Source organism: Oncorhynchus nerka, linkage group LG5 (genome assembly GCF_034236695.1).
Source record: "Oncorhynchus nerka isolate Pitt River linkage group LG5, Oner_Uvic_2.0, whole genome shotgun sequence".
NCBI lineage: Eukaryota > Metazoa > Chordata > Actinopteri > Salmoniformes > Salmonidae > Oncorhynchus > Oncorhynchus nerka.
This window is the reverse complement of record NC_088400.1, coordinates 49,365,827-49,392,085: the sequence shown is the minus strand read 5'-3', so window position 1 is coordinate 49,392,085 and position 26,259 is coordinate 49,365,827. Positions and strand designations below refer to the sequence as shown.

Below are 26,259 nucleotides of genomic sequence, written 5' to 3'. Positions count from 1 at the left end.
CCTTGACTTTTTCAGCATTTTGTTATGTTACAGCCTTATTCTAAAATGGATTAATTTGTTTTTTCCCCCTCATCAATCTACACACAATACCCCATAATGACAAAGCAACAGCGTTTGAATTTTTTAATGTATTACAAATAAAAAATGGAATTATTACATTTACATAAGTATTCAGACCCTTTACGCAGCACTTTGTTGAAGCACATTTGGCAGCGATTACAGCCTTGACTATTATTGGGTATGACACTACAAGCTTGGCACACCTGTATTTGGGGAGTTTCTCCCATTCTTCTCTGCAGATCCTCTCAAACTCTGTCAGGTTGGATGGGGAGCGTCGCTGCACAGCTATTTTCAGATCTCTTCAGAGATGTTCGATCGGATTCAAGTCCTGGTTCTGGCTGGGCCACTCAAGGACATTCAGAGACTGAGCGCTCTGGAGCAGGTTTTCATCAAGGATCACTCTGTATTTTGCTCTGTTCATCTTTCCCTCAAACCTGACTAGTCTCCCAGACCCTGCCGCTGAAAAACATCCCCACAGCATGATGCTGCCACGACCATCCTTCACCGTAGGGATGATGCCAGTTTTCCTTCAGATGTGATGCTTGGCATTCAGGCCAAAGAGTTCAATCTTGGTTTCATCAGACCAGAGAATCTTGTTTCTCATGGTCTGAGAGTCCTTTAGGTGCCTTTTGACAAACTCCATGTGGGCTATCATGTGCCTTTTACTGTCTGGCCACTACCATAAAGGCATGATTGATGGAGTGCTGCAGAGATGGTTGTCCTTCTGGAAGGTTCTCTCATCTCCACAGAAGAACTCTGAAGACCATCGGTCACGATTGCTCAGTCTGGCCAGGCGGCCAGCTCTAGGAAGAGTCTTGGTGGTTCCCAACTTCTTCCATTTAAGAATGATGGAGGACACTGTGTTCTTGGGGACCTTCAATGCTGCTTAAATGTTTTGGTACCCTTCCCCAGATCTGTGGTTTTTGCTCTGACATGCACTGTCAACTTTGGGACTTATATAGACAAGTGTGTGCCTTTCCAAATCATGTTCATTCAATTGGATTTACCACAGGTGGACTCGAATCAAGTTGTAGAAACATCTCAAAGATGATCAATGGAAACAGGATGCACCTGAGTTCAATTTCGAGTCTCATAGCAAAGGGTCTGAATACTTGTGTAAATAAGGTATTTCTGTTTTTTATTTTTAATACATTTGCAAAAGTTTCTGAAAACCTGTTTTCGTTTCATCTTGATGGGGTATTGTGTTTAGATTGATGAGGAGATTTTTTTAAATCCATTTTAGAATAAGGCTGTAAAAGAAAAAATCAAGGGGTCTGAATACTTTCCGAATGCACTGTATATAAACATTATAGAGCAGTATTGTAGTTCTTATAGAAAGATCTTGTTACTTAGCTCGTAACATGGCGTACTACGACTTTAATCGCTTAAGTAGACATCCTTTTCTTTCCTTTTTACTTTTTTGTCATAAAGTCAAAGTGGAGAGGGCCATTAAAGGTAACAGTAAATAAACCCTGACCTTGTGATCCCTGGCCTTGTAACCTTGAGACATCACCCTGGTGTCACTCTTGTGATTGGTCCCCTTGTGGTATTCCTGGCTCTTGAGCCAATTGTAGCCTGGTCCAAGATCAGTTTGTACCATTGGTATGACAATGGCCATAGGAGATGGCAAGACAGCACAAACAGATCTGGGACCAGGCTAAATCACGAGGCATCCTTGTGTGTCTACAATATACAGTGCCAAGAAAAAGTTTGGAATTACCTGGATTTCTGCATAAATTGGTCATCAAATTTGATCTGATCTTCATCTAAGTCACAACAATAGACAAACATAGTGTGCTTAAACTAATAACACACACATTATTGTATTTTTCTTGTCTATATTGAATATATCATTTAAACATTCACAGTGTAAGTTGGAAAAAGTATGTGAACCCATTGGCTAATGACTTCTCCAAAAGCTAATTGGAGTCAGGAGTCAGCTAACCTGGAGTCCAATCAATGAGACGAGATTGGAGATGTTGTTTAGAACCCTATAAAAAACACTCACAAAATGTGAGTTTGCTATTCACAAGAAGCATTGCCTGATGTGAACCATGCCTCAAACAAAAGATATCTCAGAAGAAATGTAGACTTGCATAAAACTGGAAAGGGTTACAAAAATATCTCTAAAAGCCTTGATGTTCATCAGTCCACGGTAAGACAAATTGTCTACAAATGGAAAGTTCAGCACTGTTGCTACTCTCCCTAGGAGTGGCCATCCTGCAAAGATGACTGCAGAGCACAGTTCAGAATGCTCAATGAGGTTAAGAAAAATCCTAGTGTCAGCTAAAGACTTACAGCAATCTCAGGAACATGCTAACATCTCTGGTGATGAATTTACGACACGTAAAACACTAAACAAGAATTGTGTTCATGGGAGGACACTATGGAAGAAGCCACTGCTGTCCAAAAAAAACATTGCTGCACGTCTGAAGTTTGCAAAAGTGCACCTGGATGTTCCACAGCGCCACTGGCAAACTATTCTGTGGACAGATGAAACTACAGTTGAGTTGTTTGGAAGGATCACACAACACTATGTGTGGAGAAAAGAAGGCACAGTACACCAATATCAAAGCCTCACCCACACTGTAAAGTATGGTGGAGGGAGCATCATGGTTTGGGGCTGCTTTGATGCCTCAGGGCCTGGACAGCTTGCTATCATCGACGGAAAAATGAATTCCCAAGTTTTTCAAGACATTTTGCAGGAGAATGTAAGGTTATCTGTCCGCCAATTGAAGCTCAACAGAAGTTGAGTGATGCAAACAGGACAACGACCCAAAACACAGAAGTAAATCAACAACCAAATGGCTTCAACAGAAGAAAATACGCCTTCTGGAGTGGTGGCCCAGTCAGAGTCCTGACCTCAACCCGATTGAGATGCTGTGGCATGACCTCAAGAGAGCGGTTCAAACCAGACATCCCAAGAATATTGCCAAACTGAAACAATTTTGTAAAGGTCCAAAATTCCTCCTGACCGTTGTGCAGGTCTGATCCGCAGCTACAGAAAACGTTTGGTTTGAGGTTATTTCTGCCAAAGGAGGATCAACCAGTTATTAAATCCAAGGGTTCACATACTTTTCCCACCCTGCACTGTGAATGTTTACACGGTGGGTTCAATAAAGACATGAAAACCTATATTTGTTTGTGTGTTATTAGTTTAATAAGACTGTGTTTGTCTATTGTTGTGACCTAGATGAAGATCAGATCAAATGTTATGACCAATTTATGCAGAAATCCAGGTATTTCCAAAGGGGTCACACACGTTTTCTTGCCACTGTATTTGGAACTGTACAAACTTACCTTGTGTGCCATCTTAATTATGACTCGATATGAATATATTAAGTTTATGGCCTTCCAAGTTCCAATCTTGCTCCAACAGTGGATTGAACCTGCAACTATTGTTCAGCTGTTCAATTCTAATTGCTGCCCCTGTGTGAATGTGTGTGTTTTGGTGTGTGTGTATAATCACGGCTAGGGTATGACTGTGCATGTGTGCGTGTATTTGGTTTGTGTGTATGTACTTGCGTGTGCATACATTGAGTGTTTTTGTGAATATGCCATGTACATTTGTGTGTGTGTGTGTGGGTGTCTATACTGCACTCTCACACACACTTACCACCTCTCCATCCTACCCCGTCCCCATCCCAAGCCATGCGGGAGACCAAAGACGCCCTGGAGAACGTGAGTATGTCTCTGGAGGTTCTCCAGGAGGCGACAGGGAAGCTCCACTTCAACCTGAGCCTGGTGCGCTTCAGCCTCAATAGAACCCTCAACGACCCGGGCTGCAACGACGAGGACTCGGACGCCACCACCGCCCAGCTCTGCCTCTCCATCCGTAGCTCCCTGGCACAGCTCCACGTCAGCGCCAACTTCACCCGGGTATGCTGGCCCGCTTTATTGAAGATGATAATAATAGTCATACAGTGATATTTTGATTTGTATAGCAATATACTATTTGCCATCTGGTGTATTTAAAATGTGTTTTTTGCGCATTGTGTGTGCTGCGCTGCCTGAGGAAAATCACGTTGTAAGTGTGTGTTGTGTGTGATGTGCTGCAGTTACCTGATATGAACAATCAGCTGGAAAGTGTGAATCAATTGATGAAAACGGACCTCAGCAATATCGTTCAAAAGGTGAGTCTAGAAATGTTGCAAAAGCTTTAGGTTAAAATTGGAAGTTGTGACATTTAAAAAAAAATGTATTTGTGATACTGTCGCAGACGTGCCTTTCTATGGATGTGGAATCTTAATGACCAGTTTCTCACAGCAGGAAAATAATCCTGCAGCAACAGGAAATGTGAAGTATTGTGTGGATTATAATGAATTTACATTTTTGTTGGAGGTTGATATATTTTTAGTTAGTGCGAGTCAAGTCTAACATTTTAAAGTGGAAATTACAAACTTTAGAAGCCTCTTTTAAACCTCAAATACACTACAAGTTTGCATTTTTCTTGCAATCATCATCTAATTAAGATCCCACACCTGTACTTTCTCCTCCAACAGGGCTACTCCTCATTCAATGACACTCCAGGCATGGTGAGTGACCAGATGAGGAACGTATTCGAGGGTGAGTGGCATCTCTCTTTAACCTCATGTAATGCTCCTAAAAAGTTTCAGAAGAAACTATATGAAGGGTTATATCATTTTGAGTGTTCAACTTTGCATTACCAAATCAGCCAAATCATGTATGGTATGAATACTCATTGAAGGTAAAGCCTAATAAGACCAATTGCCATATTCCAATTAATGACCTACACCTGAACTGTCTTACCCCAGTACCCCAAAATATAAGGTTGTATTACTCTATTAATTCACCAATGCCTCTCCCTCCCTCTCTCCCAGGAGCCCGGGGCATGTTGGACATCATCGGCACCAACATCAGCAGCTTCTCCAAGGTGTTCCCTGTACACAGCACTATGGCCAACTTTACCAACTTCATTAGTCACACACACTCCAAGATAGAAGACTCCTACCCCGAGATCGACCAGATCGACTTCTACAGGTACAATCGGGAACTGGGCCTCGCTTCACAAACCGGGCGTCCCAAACGGCACCCTATTCCCTATACAGTGTACTACTTTTGACCGGGGCCTACGATGTGCTCAGAGTTTTAGAACAAATACATTTCTGTTTTTAACTGAACATCGTCGGGAGTTATTGCATCATTCCAAGCAGCAGAGGTCACTGTGACATAATGTAATAATGAATCAGGAGTTTGTTCAGTCAGTTATCTTTTAAGTATACGCTGGACCTGCCCACGCATACATGGCCTCCTGATGTTGCCCTCTTTGACCAGCTGTGCTTATTACACCCATTACATTTGATTGAGCCCTGAGATGGGGGGCTGCGTTGCCGCTGGGTGCCCATGGAACCTACAGGCCGCAACAGAAAGCGTTGTGATGCCGCCATGCATTTTTCATGCCGCGGGCGGGAGCAGACGGTCAGACAGACTACTTGGGATGGAGAGCATTTTTGTTGCTGCTTCAAGTTCAGCCTACCTCGCCTCTCTTTTGTTGGGCGTGCAAGATCAAATGTGCCTTATGTGTGGTATCGATGAAGTCGGCTGCGTGTGCGGAGAAATGTACTTCCCAGTGGTAGGCTACAGCTCCGACATTGACTGGAAGTAAATACCCTGTTGATAACACATTTATTTGTCTATGCCTGCAAATCTGTATCTATTGTAGCCTATTAAGAGCAACTATTTGTCGCAAAATATTCACAAATGAATAGCCACATTTTTGTTGCTTCAAGTTCAATAACCTACCCCTCCTCTCTTTTGTTGTGTGTGCGAGATCAACTGTGTGTATACCCAATGTGTGGCCTCAGTAAATAGCCTGTAGGCTGCATGGGTGGAGAAATACAGACCATGGAACAGTTGTCGTTCCAAGGGAATCACCTTCCTAAATAGGATAGGCTATAGTTTATGCTCCGACATTGACTGGAAATCAACATTGATAACACATTTATTTTACTCTGTCTGCAGATCGTGCCACTCCTAAAAGTTATGCAAAACTTAGCTTAAGTCTAGTGCGCTCCTATTCTAATTTCAACCCCAACTCTGCTTTCTTTCAAACTACTGTAGATCTAGCCTATTGGCTGATATACCCAATAATACCAATAGTGTAATATAATTGGCTTGGTGTGAATCTCTGGTAATTTAGCCTATTTATATTAGGCTATTTTTGCATTTTGATCTGGCTTAAGGTGGCAAAATTGCTGAGACCGGGGGCTGCAAAGCTAGCAGCATCTCATACACCTACAATAACATTGCGGGACTACGGTCAGGCTCGGGACCAGTTCTTGTGGGAGCGGGTGGGAGTCGGACAAGAAGTTAGCGGGAGCCGGGAGGTGCGGTATGAAAAGCTGAGGGAGCCATGTGAAAAGCTTCTGGAGCGGGATGAAGGAATCAGTCCCGTGCAGACCTCTACCCAGACCTCTACCCGAACGTAGTCTGTAGCTCCATCGTTATTATCCATCGTTACTCGTCATGATGTACTGACTCCAGGGTTTCTCTACAGGTGGATTTGCTGTATTGGCCTGTGCTGCATGGTGGTTCTCATCCTTGCTTTCAACTTCCTGGCCATACTGTGTGGCACCATAGGCTATGACAAGCACGCCTCCCCCACCACACGGGGCTGTGTCTCCAACACCGGCGGCACCCTGCTTATGGCGTGAGTAGTAGGCTGGCAGGCTGTACAATTGGCTCATTCATCCCCCTCCTCTCCCCTGTAACTATTCCCCAGGTCGTTGCTGTAAATGAGAATGTGTTCTCAGTCAACATACCTAGTAAAATAAAAAATAAATGACAAATTGTGGCCAGCTGACAGGCTGTTTCTCTGGCTGACTGACTTGTTGGCTGGGCATCTGTCTGTCTATCTGTCTCTGTGTGTCTCTCCACAGCGGTGTGGGCTTCAGCTTCCTCTTCTCCTGGATACTGATGGGAGTGGTGACCGCCACCTTTCTGGTCGGGGGCAACTTGGAGAAGCTGGTCTGCGAGCCCTTCCACACCAAGCAGCTCTTCAAGGCAAGTTATGATGTGGTAACTCTTAATGTGAGACTGTCTAGGTATTGTAAATGGTCTTGCTGTATAATAATGGTCGAGAAACTGAATGATGGTCTTACTAGTCATTTGTGTCCCAGGTTTTGGACACTCCTCACCTGGTGAACCCTGAGTGGAGGAACTTCATCCCAGGGTACATGTACAACGACTCAGACCTGGATCTCACAGTGGAGAGTCTCTACAGGTAATACTTTACAGGATGTATGTATGTACCACTTCCTGCTGGGGATTCATCTGTGTGTGTTCTAGTGATGGTTTATGTTTTACATAGACCTACTGGAGAACTATATTGATTACTTATGAATCGAACTAGATGATAACACTAGCTATTTCTGTTTTGTGGTATTTTTTGACTGGAATAAATGTCACAGGAGTCTCCTCACATTCTCTCTGACATTGCTTAGTAAATTATTTAAAAGATTGAAACTAGGGAGAGGGATTTAATGCTTGAGGTTTCTTTCCGGCCTGGATTTCATCAACTTTCATAATCTCTCGATTAGAACAGGCAGCAAATCTGTGTTGTAAGACCATCACGTTGTATTCCCTATTAGAAACAGGGTTGTTCGAGCCCTAGTTGCTGATTGGCTGAAAGCCATGGGATATATGACAATATTTATTTGAGGCAAGTCAGTTAAGAACAAATTCTTATTTTCAATGACGGCTTAGGAACAGTGGGTTAACTGCCTTGTTCTATACTATATACTACTATACTATATTTGCTTAAGAGAGAGCAAGCTAACCAAAAACAATGTATGAATGGTCATGTGACGATGATTCATTCTCTCTCTCTTTTCTCCCTCTCTTGTTCTCCTCTCTCAGTAATTGCAAGGAGAACAGAGGTATTTACTCTGCCATGCGCCTGGACAAAGTCTTCAATGTCACACCCTTCCTAAACTCTAGCCTGGTCAGTATTCACATGCAGTGTGCACTCACTGTACTGCATTCTGCATACCTGTGCATGAAAGTCAAACTCACACCTAGTCCGACCTGGACTTACATACCGAGTACTTTCTAATACTTGCGCTTGGTTTAGCTTGCCGGGTACAATGTAACCAACGCAATAGTCCAAATGAAAACACTGAAGCCTGAAGAGTCATGTCAGCTCGTTGAGTGAATCCAATGTCTAGGCTTTAGCTCAGCAGGCAAACACAGTCTTGCGGTGTGCAGCAGACCCAGGCAATTACAAACAGGCTAACACTCTCTATTTCCTAATGGTGATTCATTAACATTAGCTAAATGGTGTTAAAACAAAGAGCAGGCTATTGATCTGTAGCGTTAGGATTCCTTCACCATTACCTCAGCTTGTATCATTGGGACTTCCTTGACGTGATGCCAGTCCTGTCTTGTGTCAACCAACCGGACCATTCTGTATTAGTCAGCCAGCTGGCAAGATCATCTTGCTTCTGTTATTGTACGGACTAGCAATAGAGCTGAGCTGGCTAGTGTAGCCTAAGTTACAGTACATTGCACAAATTGGCTGTATTTACAGTTCTTCCTATGTTCATTTTCGTGTCTTTTTTTATTCTGATTTCACCTGCCAATTTTTACATGGAGCACATTCAAATATAATGATAATGTATTGTCATATTTTCTATTTGAATGCTACAGCCTCTGGTTTTTAATGAGGTTCTTTGCTGCTGAAGAGGCTTAAAAAAACCTCCTCACTGTATTTTTTGGTCCAATGATACAAAATTAAACGAAAACAGGCCGTCCTAATCTGTACTCTGTATCAATGAATGGGGTTGCCTAGGAGGACCCTCTGCGAATTAAGAATTTGAATGGGGCTCAATGTAAAGTTTATGTTGCCAGGGTAACAGAGTCCTTTCCCCCAACACACACAAATCAAAAACAAAGGGGTTTGTGTAACACTGGCTGGTCTAATGTGTAAACAAGTTTGTTCTAGGCTTGTCTCTGAAATAGTGGTCTTGACCATTGAAGTCTATTTCTATTCCATTTGTATGGTCTATTTATATGGCGTAAACAAACTGACTAGCTCCTGCTTCATAACACATATGTAGCCAATACATACTGCATTCATAGCTATTGCTTATCCTTTTTGTAAACGGACTGTTCTCCCTCTCTGTTTCCAGTACACCAAGGAGGTGGGGAAGATGTTTAACGATGTGAAGATTGACCTGAGAGTTATCGTTCTGCTGGAGTCTGAGGGGAAGCAGAACCTCATTGGCTTCTCTGAGACGGGCGTCAACAGGATCAACTACGCAGCCTATCTAGAGGAGGTATTATACTGGCATTGAGGGGGCATCTCAATCCAAAATGACTTTCTCCCCTGGTCTCCTAGCATTCTTCTATAGTTTAATGTGGCTTCCTCCACTTTTCTTCTTTCCTTTATGTCAAAAGTATGGTGTCCTTTCTTTCGCCTTAATAGTGAGTGGTGTTGTGGTGTTGGAGGACCAGGGAGGGGGGCACTCTTCCCTCTGGTCTAAGGACATCCCGATGCCCCAGGGCAGTGATGGGGACGTTGCCCTGCGTAAGGTGCCGTCTTTCGGGATGGGAAGTTAAATGGGTGTCCTAACTCTCTGTGGTCACTAAAGATCCCATGGCACTTATCGTGTCCTGGCTAAATTCCTAATCTGACCTTCATACCATCATGGCCACCTAATCATCCCCATCTTCTAATTGGCTCACCCCTCTCCTCCCCCTGTTACTCTTCCCCAGGTCGTTGCTGTAAAATATATTATGTTCTCAGTCAACGTACCTGGTAAAATAAGGATAAATAAATAATAGTCTACTTTGGCTTCCTTTCCTAAAAAATTGAAATATCACATTTACATATGTATTCAGACCCTTTACTCAGTACTTTGTTGAAGTCTCGAGTCTTCTTGGGAAATTACGCTACAAGCTTGGCACACTCTGCAGATCCTCTCAAGCTCTGTCAGGTTGGATGGGGAGCGTTGCTGCACAGGTATTTTTAGGTCTCTCCAGAGATGTTAGATCGGGTTCCAAGTCCGGGCTCTGGCTGGGCCACTCAAGGACATTCAGAGACCTGTCCCAAAGCCACACCTGTGTTGTCTTGGCTGTGTGCTTAGGGTCATCCCTGCAGCATGATGCTACCACCACCATGCTTCACCGTAGGCATTCAGGCCAAAGAGTTTAATCTTGGTTTCATCAGACCAGAGAATCTCGTTTCTCATGGTCTTTTGGCAAACTCCAAGTGGGCTGTCATGTGCCTTTTACTGAGGAGCGGCTTCTGTTTGGCCACTCTACCATAAAGGCCTGATTGGTGGAGTGCTGCAGAGATGGTTGTCCTTCTGGAACATTCTCCCATCTCCACAGAGGAACTCTAGAGCTCTGTCAGAGTGACCATCAGGTTCTTGGTCACCTCCCTGACCAAGGCCCTTCTCCCCCATTTGCTCAGTTTGACCAGGAGGCCAGCTCTAGGAAGAGTCTTGGTGGTTCCAAACTTCTTCCATTTAAGAATGATGGAGGCCGCTGCTCTGACATGCACTGTCAACTGTGGGACCTGATATAAACAGGTGTGTGCCTCTAAATCATGTTCAATCAATTGAATTTACCACAGGTGGACTCCAATCAAGTTGTAGAAACATCTCAAGGATGATCAATGGAAACAGATGCACATGAGCTCATTTTCAAGTCTCATAGCAAAAGGTCTGAATACTTATGTAAATAAGGTATTTCTAAAAAACCTGTTTTCGCTTCTTCATTATGCGGTAGATTGCTGAGGATTCTTTTGGTAATTAATACATTTTAGGATAAGGCTGCGACGTAACAAAATGTGGAAAAAGTCACGTGGTCTGAATACTTTTCGAGGGCACTGTACCTTCAAGGGGCACACTAGCGTACTCGTACCAAACACAACTCAACAAAAAGACCGGTATCATTTCAGATGCTAACCTGCTAACCTGCTTGACTTATCTTGGCAAATAACTTTATTGGAACTGATTAAATACCGGTAGTAACCGCGGTAGGTGTTCCAGAAACATCCATAACTGTCAAATCACGTCTTATCTCATTTTAGGACGTACATTTACGACGGGATACCAGAATGGGATGTAGGATTTTGCTTCTGTAATGGAAAAACCCAGGATTTATCCCGCCTTTAACTTTTGAGATAAGATAAGAATGACAGGATTTTGTTCTGTAGTACGCCCTTGACTTTGATTACAGTGATATCTAACAGGTTTAAGTAACACACATGCAAATTGTGTGATTGAATTGCGAGGATCGACCAGCAAGATGGTTAAAAAGTCTGATGTACTCATTTACAATCTGCCTCTGTGTTTAGAATGTGTAACTGCTCCATTGACTTCACAGTACCGAACGAGGGCCAAGACTTTACATATGCGCGTACAGATGTAGGATCTTTTACCAGGGAGCGGGCGGCAGCTGGGGTCTTCCTGGGGTCTTGCTTTGGCATACAGCTTGACATCTGTTAATAGAGTTGGCTACATTTCCAGAATTACAAGCTAGGTAATCATTCTTGCATTTATTTTGCGGTGAAGGCAACGATTTCACAGTGGCTGTGCTCCACTGCTAAATGAATATCGTGGAATTACGGATGTATCTCTAGAGATTGAATAGTTTATAGCTACTCTTGCCAAAATCAGTGTTCCATAAGCTATAGAGTTGGCAGTTTTCCACCCTTATACCTCAGACTATTTATACCGAACAAAAATATAAACGCAACATTTTCAACGATTTTACTGAGTTACAGTTCATGTAAGGAAATCAGTTGATTGAAATACATTTATTAGGCCCTAATCTATGAATTTCACATGACTGGGAATACAGATATGCATCTGTGGGTCATAGATACCTTTAAAAAAAGGTAAGGGTGTGGATCAGAAAACCAGTCAGTGTCTGGTGTGACCACCATTTACCTCGTGCAGTGCGACACGTCTCCTTTGCATAGAGTTGATCAGGCTGTTAATTGTGGCCTGTGGAATGTTGTCCCACTCCTCTTCAATGGCTGTGCAAAGTTGCTGGATATTGGCGGGAACTGGAACACGCAGTCGTACACGTCCATCCAGTCCATCCCAAACATGCTTGATGGGTGACATGACTAGTGAGTATCCATGCCATGGAAGAACTGGGACATTTTCAGCTTCTAGGAATTGTGTTCAGATCCTTGTGACATGGGGCCGTGCATTATCATGCTGAAACATGAGGTGATGGCGGCGGATGAATGGCACGACAATGGGCCTCAGGATCTCGTCACAGTATCTCTGTGCATTAAAATTGCTATTGATAAAATGCAATTGTGTTCGCTGTCTGTAGCTTCTGCCTACCTATACCATAACCCCACCGCCACCTTGGGGCACTCTGTTTACAATGTTGACATCAGCAAACCGCTCGCCCACACAACACCATACACGTGTTCTGTGGTTGTGAAGCTGGTTGGACGTACTGCCAAATTCTCTAAAATTATGTTGGAGGCAGCTTATGGTAAAGGAATAAACCAAATTCCCTGGCAACAGCTCTGGTGGACATTCCTGCAGTCTGCATGCTCCCTCAAAACTTGAGACATCTGTGGCATTGTGTTGCGTGACAAAACTGTACATTTTAGAGTGGCCTTTTATGAAACATGGGACCAACACTTTGCATTTCTATTTTTGTTCAGTATATGTCTTCTCTATCAGAATCTGTTGAATAATCTGTTGAATTCAGGAGAAACACGGTCGTCTTATGGCCTCTTACTGCAGCATGTGTAACTCTTTACTGTTGAATTCAGGAGAAACACGGTCGTCTTATGGCCTCTTACTGCAGCATGTGTAACTCTTTACTGTTGAATTCAGGAGAAACACGGTCGTCTTATGGCCTCTTACTGGAGCATGTGTAACTCTTTACTGTTGAATTCAGGAGAACATTAAGTTACCAAGGAACACGGTCGTCTTATGGCCTCTTACTGCAGCATGTGTAACTCTTTACTTAAAACCGACAGCTATAATGCTTTGACTTGTTATAAGCGTGCATGAGCCTTTATAGTGTGTTATTATAAGGCTTGTAACATGTTATGCATCTCTATGTTGCACAACTGACTCTATATTATGCAATTGTAAGATGAGAATACATTTTAAGGGGGGTCATACATGTTTATGGCAAGTGTTATAATGCAAAATAACAGCGTCATACTGCATTATTATCCTATGTCTGTTCATTTGCAGGTTAACAAAGGGGTGACTCAGGTGGACTTGCTGTCGTACGCCAATGAGCTCGAGGCACAGACAGACCTTATGGTGAGAGGAACATACAACAAACCTCCCCCCCAAAATCAACACGGCTCCAACCATCCACACAATGTTTTCTCAGTGTACCAGTTGCAAGGCACTTGCATTTTACAGTTGCATTTTACACCACGATCCAAGACCGGGATCAAATGGAATGGAAGTTCAGATCTAAAACTGTGAAAGCTCCGTGTGTCTTTATCAACTGCACAGCCTCGCCGGCGGTTTGCTGTCGACAAACACACACACACACACTGAAGGAGTCTGTGGAAGCACTTTTTAATGTCCTGCCTTGCCTTTGGGGGGCGGGGGTTTGAGGCTCACACAAGCTCCCCATTCATGGCCCAAAATGTTGCTGAGTCCAACTCTGGGTCCTCCTACGCCTGCCATGTGGCAATGGAGCTAGTTTAAAGTGGTGTTCTGTGGGGTGGTATGTGCTTATGCCTGTGCCCCCTAGTATTCATTTGGTGCCCATCTATTCTGGTACTAATCTTTCCTGTTGGCATAGAAGACACACACTCGCTGGACACTGAGACTGGTTCACCCATAGAGATCCTATAAATTATTTGATTCTGTGTGTAATTCTGTGGATTCACTATGTCGTTTTTATGCCGCATTACATTCATTGATTTAAGGCAGTCTCTTATACTAAGTAGGTCTGTGTATTGTAGAGTTTTGCGCAGATTGCATATTGCTCTAAATATTTATAAATCTATACGTACATGAATGTATGTATGTATGTATTGTAGGACTAGTTTACAAAAGGGTATTTGAATGACATCTGTGTGTGAGCGTGTGTGTGCGTATGTGTTTGTTCATCGGAACCTGTGTGTTTATATACAGTACCAGTCAAAGGTTTGGACACACCTACTCATTCAAGGGTTTTTCTTTATTTTTATTAGACATCAAAACTGAAATAACACACATGGAATCATGTAGTAACCAAAAAAAGTGTTAAATCAAAATATATTTTAGATTCTTCAAAGTAGCCACCCTTTCCCTTGCTGACAGCTTTGCACACTCTTGGACTTCTCTCAACCAGCTTCACCTGGAATGCTTTTCCAACAGTCTTGAAGGAGTTCCAACATATGCTGAGCACTTCTTGGCTGCTTTTCCTTCACTCTGCAGTCAAACTCATCCCAAACCGTCTCAATTGGATTGAGGTCAGGTGATTGTGGAGGCTAGGTAATCTGATGCAGCACTCCATCACTCTTCTTCTTGGTAAAATAGCCCTTACACAGCCTGGAGGTGTGTTGGGTCATTGTCCTGTTGAAAAAAAAATTATAGTCCCCCTAAGCGCAAACCAGATGGAATGGCGTATTCGCTGCAGAATGCTGTGGTTGCCATGCTGGTTAAGTGTGCCTTGAATTCGAAATAAATCACTGACAGTGACACCAGCAAATCACCCCCACACCATCTCACCTCCTCCTCCATGCTTCACGGTGGGAACATCCGAGATCATCCGTTTACCTACTCTGCGTCTCACAAAGACTCGGCGGTTGGAACCAAAAGTCTGAAATTTCGAGTCATAGGTTCAGCAAATCCCCTTAATGTTTGGGATATCGTTAAATGTTTCAATTATTCAATTCAATGTTCATCAATAATAAAAAAGCAGTTTCTGACTAAATAAACAAGACTAACAAGGGAAATACATAAACTAATACAGTTAGATAGCAATAAAAATGATACCACAGAGATACAAAATAAGAACATAAAAATAACTGGAGGAACTTATTCAAGAATGATCTAATGTAATCTATTACAAAAATTAAGCAAACTGGATGGAATATGGAGATCAATGCATCAAATTCTTCCAGAATCTCTAACACAGGAACACATTTTAAAAGAGGAAGCTAAATATTTTAAGCAGATGTTTTTCCGTCTTACCCGTCTTTTCCGTCTTATCCTCACCCACTGAATGACAATTTTGTTAGGAAAAAAATGAAAATTAACACATGTATAGAAAGCTCAGTGCAAAGGACAAATTACAGAGGAATAACTTTTTGAGGCAATTAAATCCTTTCAGTCTAGAAAACCCCCAGGGCTTGATGGCATTTTTTATTTTGTTTTTACCTTTATTTTACTAGGCAAGTCAGTTAAGAACAAATTCTTATTTTCAATGACGGCCTAGGGACAGTGGGTTAACTGCCTGTTCAGGGGCAGAACGACAGATTTTGTACCTTGTCAGCTCGGGGATTTGAACTTGCAACCTTTCGGTTACTAGTCCAATGCTCTAACCACTAGGCTACCCTGCCGCCCCATACCGGTAGAGGTATATCAAGCCTTTTTTGATATACTCTCAGCTCCATTGTTAGCTTGTTTGAACTACTCCTATAGAAATTATAGTCTGTTAGGTACTCAACAGGATGGTCTGATTTCACTATTATTAAAACAAGACCCAGATAAAGATCCAGTCTATCTTAAAAACTGGAGGCCTCTTTCACTTCAATGTTTTGATGTAAAAATACAAGCGAAATGCATAGCACTCATAATTAAAAAGGTTTTACCAGGTATTGTTCATCCTGATCAGACAGGTTTTTTACATGGACGATACATTGGAGATAATATACGACAACTACTAGAAATAATGGATCATGAAACACTTAAGAAACCAGGCCTGGTATTTATAGCGGATTTTTGAAAGGCCTTTAAATAAGTAAGACTGTATTTTATTCATAAATGCCTGGATTTTTTTTCAATTTCGGTGATTATCTTATAAAATGGGTAAAAGTAATGTGTAGCAACCCCAGTGTAAAACAGTACATAGCAGCTACTTCTCAGAGAGTTTTGAATTAGCAAGAGGAGTTAAACAAGGGTGTCCGATGTCACCATATCTATTCGTTATGGCCATCGAAATGCTAGCTTTTTAAAATCAGATCAAATAACAACATTAGTGGATTAAAAATCCAAGGTTTAAGCTTAAAAACAAAGGTGTCAATGTATGCCGATGTCTCAAGTTTTATATTAAGTCTGCAAGCTAGATCCCTGCTGTAACGCTCCGGGTGTCGTGGGTGTGGAGTCAGACGCAGGAAACAGAGAGTGCAATGCTGTGCTCTTTAATGCACAAACGCAACACAGGGTGCTCACAACCAAACTGCCCCAAACACGGGGGACGAAAATAGTACAACCGAAATACACGACCAGGAACAAACACGTTTCTCTACTACAGAACCGAAGGTCACAATAATTAATCCCGCACAAAGAAACAGGCGGGCCGGCTGTCTAATAAAGCCCAACTAAACATTCACGAACAGGTGCTAACAATAAACATACAAGGAGGGGGAGGAAAGACAATAAGTGGCAGCTAATAGGCCGGTGACGACGACCGCCGAGCGCCACCCGACCGGGAAGGGAAGCCACCCTCGGTCGGACTCGTGACACCTGCGATGTCTCATTGAAGATCTAAACTTTTCTGGACTCTCTGGACTAAAACCTATTTATGATAAGTGTACAATATTGCATATTGGATCTTTAAAAAATAGAACTTTAACATTACCTTGTAGTTTACCTGTAAAATGGGCTGACGGTGAAGTAGACATTCTTGGTATTTATATCACAAAATATATAAATGAGCTCTCCACAATGAATTTCAATAGAAAACTTATAAAAATAGACAAGATCCTGCAACCACAGAGAGGTAAATACCTGTCTATTTATGGAAAAATTGCCCTAGTCATATCTCTAAAAGCTTCACTTATTCAAGTTTTACTTGAACCCTAAATGGTTCTCAAGTAAGAAGAACTAAGAAAAGCTCATCTATTGTTTAAAAATTGCAGATTGCCATGTCTCATGGCAATTAATCGAAAATGACACTATTTTCAAACAAGCATTGCAGATCTGGCTACAATTTCAATTTCATCCCCCTGAAAAGATAGAACAAATATTATGGCTGAACTCAAATGTGCTGGTGGATAAAACACCTGTAGTTATGGGAAAGATGTTTGAAAAGGGCATTTTGTTTTTCAATTATATTGTAAATTAGAATGGTAGAGTTATGTCTTTCATGGAGTTATCAGATTCATATGGGAAGGTCTGCTCAATCCAAGAATACAAAACAATTGAATACAGCAATAACCCAAAAATGGAGGAGGTGGGTCACAGCGGAAGGAGGTAGGGAACTGGTCTGTCTGCCCAATATAAAGGATCAGAACTGGTGGGGGAATAAAAATAGCATAAATAGGAAAGTATACCAGTTTCATTTGAGGACCAGGATGTTGACAGCGGTGCCATACAGATTGCAAAATAGTTTTTTTGATGAACCGATTCCATGACACAGGGTGTATGAGTTGATATATAAAACGGCACAGTGGTCTAAGGCACTGCATCGCAGTGCTAGCTGTGCCACTAGAGATTCTGGGTTAGAGTCGAGGCTCTGTCGCAACTGGAGGAGACCGGGAGACCCACTGGGCGGTGCACAATTGGCCCAATGTCGTCCGGGTTAGAGGAGGGTTTGGCTGGCAGGGATGTCCTTGTCCCATCGCGCACTAGCGACTCCTGTGGCAGGCCAGGTGCAGTGCTCGCTGACACGCCTGCCAGGTGTACAGTGTTTCCTCCGACACATTGGTGCGGCTGGCTTCTGGGTTAAGAGGGCATTGTGTCAAGAAGCAGTGCGGCTATGTTGTGTTTGAGAACACACAGCTCTCGACCTTTGCCTCTCCCGAGTCCGTACGGGAGTTGTAGCGATGAGACAAGACTGTAACTACCAATTGAATACCATGAAAAGGGGGTAAAAAAAGATTCAAGACTTTTGTGCTTGTCAGCGAAAATTATTATATTGAATTCTTACCTCCAACAAAATGTTGAATATTTGGGGCATACAATCATCAAATCTCTGCAGATGTTGTTGTGATGATACAGAATCAATATACCATTTATTTTGGTATTGCCCTGTTTCTGGTCTCAGGTTCAGGATTAGCTGAAAATGCATAGCATTGGTCTAAAATTCCCCCTTGAAATAGTACTGTTGGGAGATCTGTCGACGTGCCCTTGAGCAGGGCATTGACCCTGGTTGCTTCTGTGTGTCGCTCTGGATGGGAGTCTGTTAGATGACTAGTGTGATGTCATTGTTGAGCGGCTTCACTGAAAGTATGTTGTATGTTTTAAATATTTGTACAAATTTTTTAAAACAATTTGGACTCATCAGACCAAAAGACTGATTTCCACCGGTCTAATGTCCATTACTCGTGTTTCTTGGCCCAAGCAAGTCTTTTCTTATTATTGGTGTCCTTTAGTAGTGGTAGTAGTCCTTTAGTAGCAATTCGACCATGAAGGCCTGATTCACACAGTCTCCTCTGAAAAGTTGATGTTGAGATGTGAGAATGCCAAGAGTGAGCAAAGCTGTCATCAAGACAAGGGGTGGCTACTTTGAAGAATCTCAAATATATCAAATATATTTTGATTTGTTTAACACTTTTTTTGGTTACTACATGATTCCATATGTGTTATTTCAGTGTTGATGTCTAATAAAAATAAAGAAAAACCCTTGAAAGAGTAGGTGTGTCCAAACTTTTTACTGGTACTGTGTGTGTGTTAGCCTCGAGGTTAAAAGTCACTGGCTCGAATCCTGGAGCCAACAAGGTGAAAAATCGGTTGCTGTGCCATTGAGCAACGCACATTGTCCAGGGGTGCTGAACAATGGTGACCTTTTGGATACTATCATTATTACCTCTTTGTATGTGTTTGTGTGTCTACTCTGAACCTCTGTCTGTGTGTGTGTCCACAGCCCAAGGGGCCCCTCCAGACCTCTCTAAAGGGCCACGCCAACAGTCTCCGGCAGATCCACAGTCAGCAGGTCGTCCCTATGGAGCAGGCCATGGTAAATCAACAATCTATCTTCAATCATTATGTTTTTAGATTAACATCCATGTCTGGGCCCATCAGTGCTCGGCTTCAATAGACTGGCAGAAATCGCCATGGCCCGTAGTCGTGCTCTATCTACCCTTTTAGAAAAAAAGGTGCTATATCTAGAACCTAATAGGTTTCCTCATAGGTGAACCCATTTGAAGAACCCTTTTTTCTATAGACTATAAATTCTATAGACTATTATTGACCTACAAGAATCAGACCCAGATCAAACCAGTAGGTCAGATACTTTCAAATAGTTGAAAATGTACGCGGTGCGCTCGATTTATTTGTATGCTTTTGGGAGTACGTATTAAATGGTTTGCTCTTTTGGGACTATTCCATTGTTTGCATTGTACCGGGCAAACCAAACCAAGTGCAGCACATCTGACATATGTATTTGACCCAGGTAACAATAGTTGTGCAGTCAGGACATTAGAACCCTGAAAGACACTCAACGCTAGAATATTGAAGTTGACTGTTACATTCACATGGGCAAATCAATCATATATTTTGCTCCACCTCACACAAGTATTTTACTCTTTAATAAGTTCAAAGGCATATGTTAAAAGGACCCAACAACATATACTTACACGACATCACTGTAGGCCACATATAATGTGCTTTTCCCAGAATATGATAATATACCCATTAATAGTCAGTGTACTTCAAAGTAATTCCACGAACTGCAATCTTGTTACCAAGAAAGGCTGAGTTTTAGAGGTCTGTCTTATCTTTTTATTTGAATATTTCCCTTTTAACTCTTTTTACTTCAACTAATGGCTTCCAAGAAATATGTTAGAGCGAGGGTAAGCATGTGTCTCCACAATGGACCTGTGTTCGTCTTGTAATGTTGAGGGTGATGACATGCCTTGCTCATATCGATATCATATCAAATTATTGATGTCATCTCGAATAATTGATATTGGTGCCCACCACTAGTGTGAGTTGTCCATGCTCCTTGTACCTCGAATCCAAGGGGCTTTTCCTGGCATGCCCTGACCATTACCATGAACTTTCATTCTGTTTCAGGTCAGGATATTTAGTACAGCATGCTGATTCAGACCTGTATGACATGATTGATTTTGCATGAGCAAGATTGGGTCCGTTACATGCCTTGTAAAAAATAAATCATTCATGATATGTAGATTAGTCTGTCTGTAATTGTTAATCCTGTAATTATTCTTCAGTAGTCTGGTGCATGTGCTGACTAATGACCATGTACGTACTGTATACTGGGACCAGCATGGAGTTTGTCACTTTTTTTACGTGTTGCACGTACAGTATCAGTCATCACGAGTGGTCTTCACGTGTTCAAATAGTATTGAAGAAAATGTATTACGAATTCATGCGAAAGCACTTTAATTGGGGTTTTGACATATTTTGCAGCACATTTCTCACGACCAAAATCCACATGAAATGGCGTTGTTGGAGTATGTCTCTAAACCCTGACCTTTAAACCTCTGGGGTGTTAACATGTGTTGTGCATTCCCCCTTTTAAAGAGTATGCTGAACCAGAGCATCAGACTACTGGAGAGGACGGCCTCAGACCTGCCGGTAAGTGGGCCACCTACGAACCATGTACCCCAACAGTTCACACGGACTCAATTAACATCAAGCATTCGTAGTACATCCATAAACGCTGAACAAAGACTCCGGAGCAGCTCCATAGACTCTTATGAAAGCTTCTTGAGCATTACATTCCCTCTGTTCTGTCCAGAACAAAGTCGCCGATGTACTGGCGACCATCGAAGCAGCGCAGTATCTCATCTCCCAGAATGCCACACAAGTCGTCAACCAGGTGATTACTATGGCTTCCCAGTAATTGTTTACATTTCGATGCTACAGTAAAACTCAGTAGCTAACATGTTATTCCTCTCTCCATTAGGAAACGGAAAAGTACAAGCAAACCATTGTTGGTTATTTCAGGCAATACATAGAGTGGGTCAGGACTTCTGTAAGTATTTGTGTTCCAAACAGTTTGTTAATGCCTTGGTTTTCCCCCCTGTAGCATAAGAAGGAAATGAGATATAGCAGAAATATTGCATCTCTTGTCGTAAATTACAGTCTTACTGTTTGAACAGAATGCTTCTCACAACTGAATTGAATTGTGCCAATAGTGACAGTGCTGCTGACTTGTTTTCAATCAACTTGGTCATCAATCGTGAATTGTCCAAGTGTAAAGCTATAACGTCCCTTTATTTTCCAGAAATTCCAACTGGCGACTTTCATAATTGTTTGCCAATGGTATAACTCTAACATATGCTCTTTGTTTGCATGGTTTACCCAGCTGACCATGGAGGTAGCGGCTTGCAAACCCTTCAGCAACATCGTGGACACAGTGGAGATCATAGCCTGCAGCTTCTTGGTTGACTCATTGGTAATTAAAAACGCAATATAAGGGATCCTTTTAAAACATACCTGAAACGTCTGTTGGGCCGTTGGGGTGCAGACAGGAAGGCATGCAGGGCATAACTTGAAAGGGGTGAGGGGGTTGGAGGTTGGTCTCTTGAGAGGGTTCACATTGTCTTTGTACCGGTACAGTATGTTCACACAGCCATGTGCTGCGCTCTGCTAAAATATGTGATGTGTAGGGGCACACACACGGTACATTCTACTGGCATGGGTCCACACAGCTTCCCCAGTGTTCTCCTCCAAAACCCCCTAGCCCGCCAGGCCCAGAAGACAAGGCAGGTTCTTTCTGAGGGCCCCAGGTTTTAGCGGACGCTAATGGCATGATATAATGAAGGCTCAGGCGAGATACAGGGGACTATGTGTGTGTAAGGTGAAGGGTCTGTAGTGGAGATGGGTGGGGGTAGGGAGTTTAGGGGTTTGGGAGGTAAGGGGGGTTCCGTGACCCTCAACAGAGCTCCATCAGACAAATGAGGCCCCCCCCAATCACCACATCAATCCCACCCTCGCCTGATTTAGAACATACAGTGGGGCAAAAAAGTATTTAGTCAGCCACCAATTGTGAAAGTTCTCCCACTTAAAAAGCTGAGAGAGGCCTGTAATTTTCATCATGGGTACACTTCAACTATGACAGACAAAATTTGGAAAAAAAATCCAGAAAATCACATTGTAGGATTTTTTATGAATTTATTTGCAAATTATGGTGGAAAATAAGTATTTGGTCAATAACAAAAGTGTATCTCAATACTTTGTTATATACCCTTTGTTGGCAATGACAGAGGTCAAACGTTTTCTGTAAGTCTTCACAAGGTTTTCACACACTGTTGCTGGTATTTTGGCCCATTCCTCCATGCAGATCTCCTCTAGAGCAGTGATGTTTTGGGGCGGTTGCTGGGCAACACGGACTTTCAACTCCCTCCAAAGATTTTCTATGGGGTTGAGATCTGGAGACTGGCTAGGCCACTCCAGGACCTTGAAATGCTTCTTACGAAGCCACTCCTTTGTTGCCCGGGCGGTGTGTTTGGGATCATTGTCATGCTGACAGACCCAGCCACGTTTCATCTTCAATGCCCTTGCTGATGGAAGGAGGTTTTCACTCAAAATCTCATGATACATGGCCCCATTCATTCTTTCCTTTACACAGATCAGTCGTCCTGGTCCCTTTGCAGAAAAACAGCCCCAAAGCATGATGTTTCCACCCCCATGCTTCACAGTAGGTATGGTGTTCTTTGGATGCAACTCGGCATTCTTTGTCCTCCAAACACAACGAGTTGAGTTTTTACCAAAAAGTTATATTTTGGTTTCATCTGACCATATGACATTCTCCCAATCTTCTTCTGGATCATCCAAATGCTCTCTAGCTAACTTCAGACGGGCCTGGACATGTACTGGCTTAAGTAGGGGGACACGTCTGGCACTGTAGGATTTGAGTCCCTGGCGGCGTAGTGTGTTACTGATGGTAGGCTTTGTTACTTTGGTCCCAGCTCTCTGCAGGACATTCACTAGGTCCCCCCGTGTGGTTCTGGGATTTTTGCTCACCGTTCTTGTGATCATTTTGACCCCACGGGGTGAGATCTTGCGTGGAGCCCCAGATCGAGGGAGATTATCAGTGGTCTTGTATGTCTTCCATTTCCTACTAATTGCTCCCACAGTTGATTTCTTTAAACCAAGCTGCTTACCTATTGCAGATTCAGTCTTCCCAGCCTGGTGCAGGTCCGCAATTTTGTTTCTGGTGTCCTTTGACAGCTCTTTGGTCTTGGCCATAGTGGAGTTTGGAGTGTGACTGTTTGAGGTTGTGGACAGGTGTCTTTTATACTGATAACAAGTTCAAACAGGTGCCATTAATACAGGTAACGAGTGGAGGACAGAGGAGCCTCTTAAAGAAGAAGTTACAGGTCTGTGAGAGCCAGAAATCTTGCTTGTTTGTAGGTGACCAAATACTTATTTTCCACCATAATTTGCAAATAAATTCATAAAAAATCCTACAATGTGATTTTCTGGATTTTTTTTCTCATTTTGTCTCATAGTTGAAGTGTACCTATGATGCAAATTACAGGCCTCTCTCATATTTTTAAGTGGGAGAACTTGCACAATTGGTGGCTGACTAAATACTTTTTTTGCCCCACTGTACAAGTCAGGCCCTGGAATCCAGCACATGATCAGTGAGAGGCAGTTAGACCTGGCAGTGCACAGTGAGGAACCCTACAGAGTGTTGCAAAGACGAAGAGTCGAGAATGAGAGAGAGAGAGACAAAGAGACTAGAAGGAAATGACAGCCAGCCTTGTGTAATCTCGACATCTGCCCATGTGTCCAGTCTGCATGGGGCTTTGTTACCAACACGGTCCCAATGGCAGGAAGCATCTCTATGAAATTAAAGAAATAGCCCCCCCCCCCCCCCCCCCTCCGCCACTTAGAGCCCACATAGGTTCCAGCGCCAGCTAATTGACTTGGACTGCCAACAGGATGTTTCTGGACACACCGTACGGACCAAAGCGCTTGTTAAAGCTCAATGGGTCATTTTACTAGTGTCCCGGAGCAACAGAGCAAAGGTGCAGCAACACAGGAAAGAGCCTGTAAGTGCTCTAATAGCGCCTCTAGTCTTTCCTCTGTACAGTAGCTACACACAACTGGGTATCCACACTAAAAGTTGATACAGTAGAGAAAGGTCAACAGCACAGTGTGTCTGGCAGGGATGGAGGAATGGAACTACTTACCTAACATGGGGACAAGAGAAAAGCTGTGACACTTTGACTATCAGTGTGATTGGAGCAGAGCCAAATTAAATCATGACAGTGTTTATTCTTGTAAACGGACCGTGGGGCTGTTATGTCATGGCTATGATTACTTCATCTCAGATCATTTGAGCAGAGTTGAGTGGTTAGAAATCGCACTCATCGCTCCATGTGCTTTCCTAACGCTCTGCTAAAAACTGCCCGGTGCTCACAGGGAAGAAAACAGCCGCTCAAAATTCGCTCCGTTCATTAAAATCAAACAATTTAACCAACACCTATCTATTTTCTTTGACTACCTGGACCTACCAATTGTTTTTTAAGTATTGAAACCAAACCATAAGGATTTTGATGAAAAGTATTTAAGGTGAATGTAAGAAGCAAACATAATTTAAAGTAGACTACATGTCATATTTACAGCATATACACACTCTTAATAGGTCAGGAGCCAGACAGGAAGCCTAAGAAGGGATGAAAATGAATTATTTAGAGTATTTTATATAAATTATTTCAAGGCTACAGCCTACAAAGAAATACATTGTGAAGCATTTGCGAGTGTGACAGAGTAGGCAGGTGTCACACTGGTATAAATGATTCGGGAGACAGACACAGGAATGTGTAATAGTTTTTACAAAATTGTACCCAAAATATGGCGTGCCGTGTAAAGGCACGAGGACGAAGACAAAACAAACACTATACCAAACACAGGGTAGAAACCCCCCAAAAAAGAGCAAGGAGTACCTCGAATAAATAACACACGCCGCACAATGATTATCACTACGGGACGAGACCCGTAATCATCTGCGCAATCCACAATGGCACGAAAGCCCAAAACACACAGCACAGGTACTCACACGCACCAATAGACATTGTAACCATAATGGACAGTCCAATAGAAACCAAAGGGCACACTTATACAAGTACTAATCAGTGGGAATAGGGGACAGGTGTGCGTAATGAATGTTCCGGAGGGATCTGTGACAGTTGGTTATAGTCTGTAAATTGCGCATATAGGCTGTGACTTACTTATAATTAAATGCAAATTAGACAAAAAATGCCTTTGAATCCATTTTTAGAAACACGAGTTTGGCCAGTCTGTGGCTTAAGGCTCATGCGATGGTGCCTGGAGAGCCGGCCAGCAGCGAAAAATATCCTCGCCACACTTGCAGAGCCACTGGGGATGCTAACCACACTTTTGGCCACTCTTGCCAGGCTGGGCAGAGATGTTTATTTGTATTTTTTACATGGGTACAGTAAGCCTAAAGGTTTTTTAGGCAAAATAACCCAGTCAAAACTGAAAGCTGAACGTGTGATTATGCCAGGCTTATTGGTCTATTGTCTAGATAATATAATGAAAATTAACTAAACGTTTAGGAGATCAGATTTTTGGTTTATAAGTACTTTGCTACAATGACACATTTAGTTATCTACCCACCTCATTCCTTTCTTTTAGCATGTGCATGTAGTAGGCTTATGGGATTACGTGTCTTTTCAGATTCCAGAATTGTTCTTTAGTTGTGGACACTGGATCGCCACGCTCCCTCTCTTGGTCCTCATCTTTATAAGTCACCTTGATTTAGCACCTGTGTGTTTTCTAAATTTTTTCATGAAAATAGTTAGCGAACTCCATGACAGTAGCTAAAGCAAGGGGCTAGAGCAGCACACAAGTAGACGACAAATGCATGCTGGGCCAGGTACGCCCTGAGCTCGTGAAGTCAGTGCTACTGGAGCGAAAATGGAGCAGGCGATAAGGCCGACGCCCCAGCCTTTGGGAATTTCGCTCCACTCTCCAGTCAAAGCTCCAGTTCCGCTCCGCTCACATACTCTGCTTCATGTAGACTTTATGACTCAGTGTTTTCCACCTTTAGAGTTGGGTAAACTTGAGAACTTGTTCTCAACTTGCCTACCTGGTTAAATAAAGGTTAAATACATTTTTTTAAATTATAAAACTGTGC

At 42.7% G+C, this 26,259-nt stretch overlaps 1 protein-coding gene across 8 annotated transcripts in view; it reads left to right on the top strand.

Annotated features, from left to right (window-relative positions):
• The window catches only part of LOC115129563 (prominin-1-A-like), a 115,687-nt gene that overhangs the window by 81,569 nt on the left and 7,859 nt on the right, over positions 1-26,259 (top strand). For 5 of the 8 annotated variants that reach the window (XM_065018717.1, XM_065018719.1, XM_065018716.1 and 2 more), the window contains 16 exons: positions 1,492-1,515; positions 3,710-3,939; positions 4,119-4,193; positions 4,563-4,626; positions 4,902-5,061; positions 6,578-6,730; positions 6,960-7,083; positions 7,200-7,303; positions 7,939-8,023; positions 9,210-9,356; positions 13,263-13,334; positions 19,045-19,137; positions 20,667-20,720; positions 20,884-20,964; positions 21,052-21,120; positions 21,454-21,543. In XM_065018717.1, coding sequence (XP_064874789.1) covers positions 1,492-1,515; positions 3,710-3,939; positions 4,119-4,193; positions 4,563-4,626; positions 4,902-5,061; positions 6,578-6,730; positions 6,960-7,083; positions 7,200-7,303; positions 7,939-8,023; positions 9,210-9,356; positions 13,263-13,334; positions 19,045-19,137; positions 20,667-20,720; positions 20,884-20,964; positions 21,052-21,120; positions 21,454-21,543 — 1,625 coding nt within the window. The remainder of the gene's footprint in view (positions 1-1,491; positions 1,516-3,709; positions 3,940-4,118; positions 4,194-4,562; positions 4,627-4,901; positions 5,062-6,577; positions 6,731-6,959; positions 7,084-7,199; positions 7,304-7,938; positions 8,024-9,209; positions 9,357-13,262; positions 13,335-19,044; positions 19,138-20,666; positions 20,721-20,883; positions 20,965-21,051; positions 21,121-21,453; positions 21,544-26,259) is intronic. The other 3 variants (XM_029660065.2, XM_065018715.1, XM_029660067.2) reach the window with 1 other exon arrangement.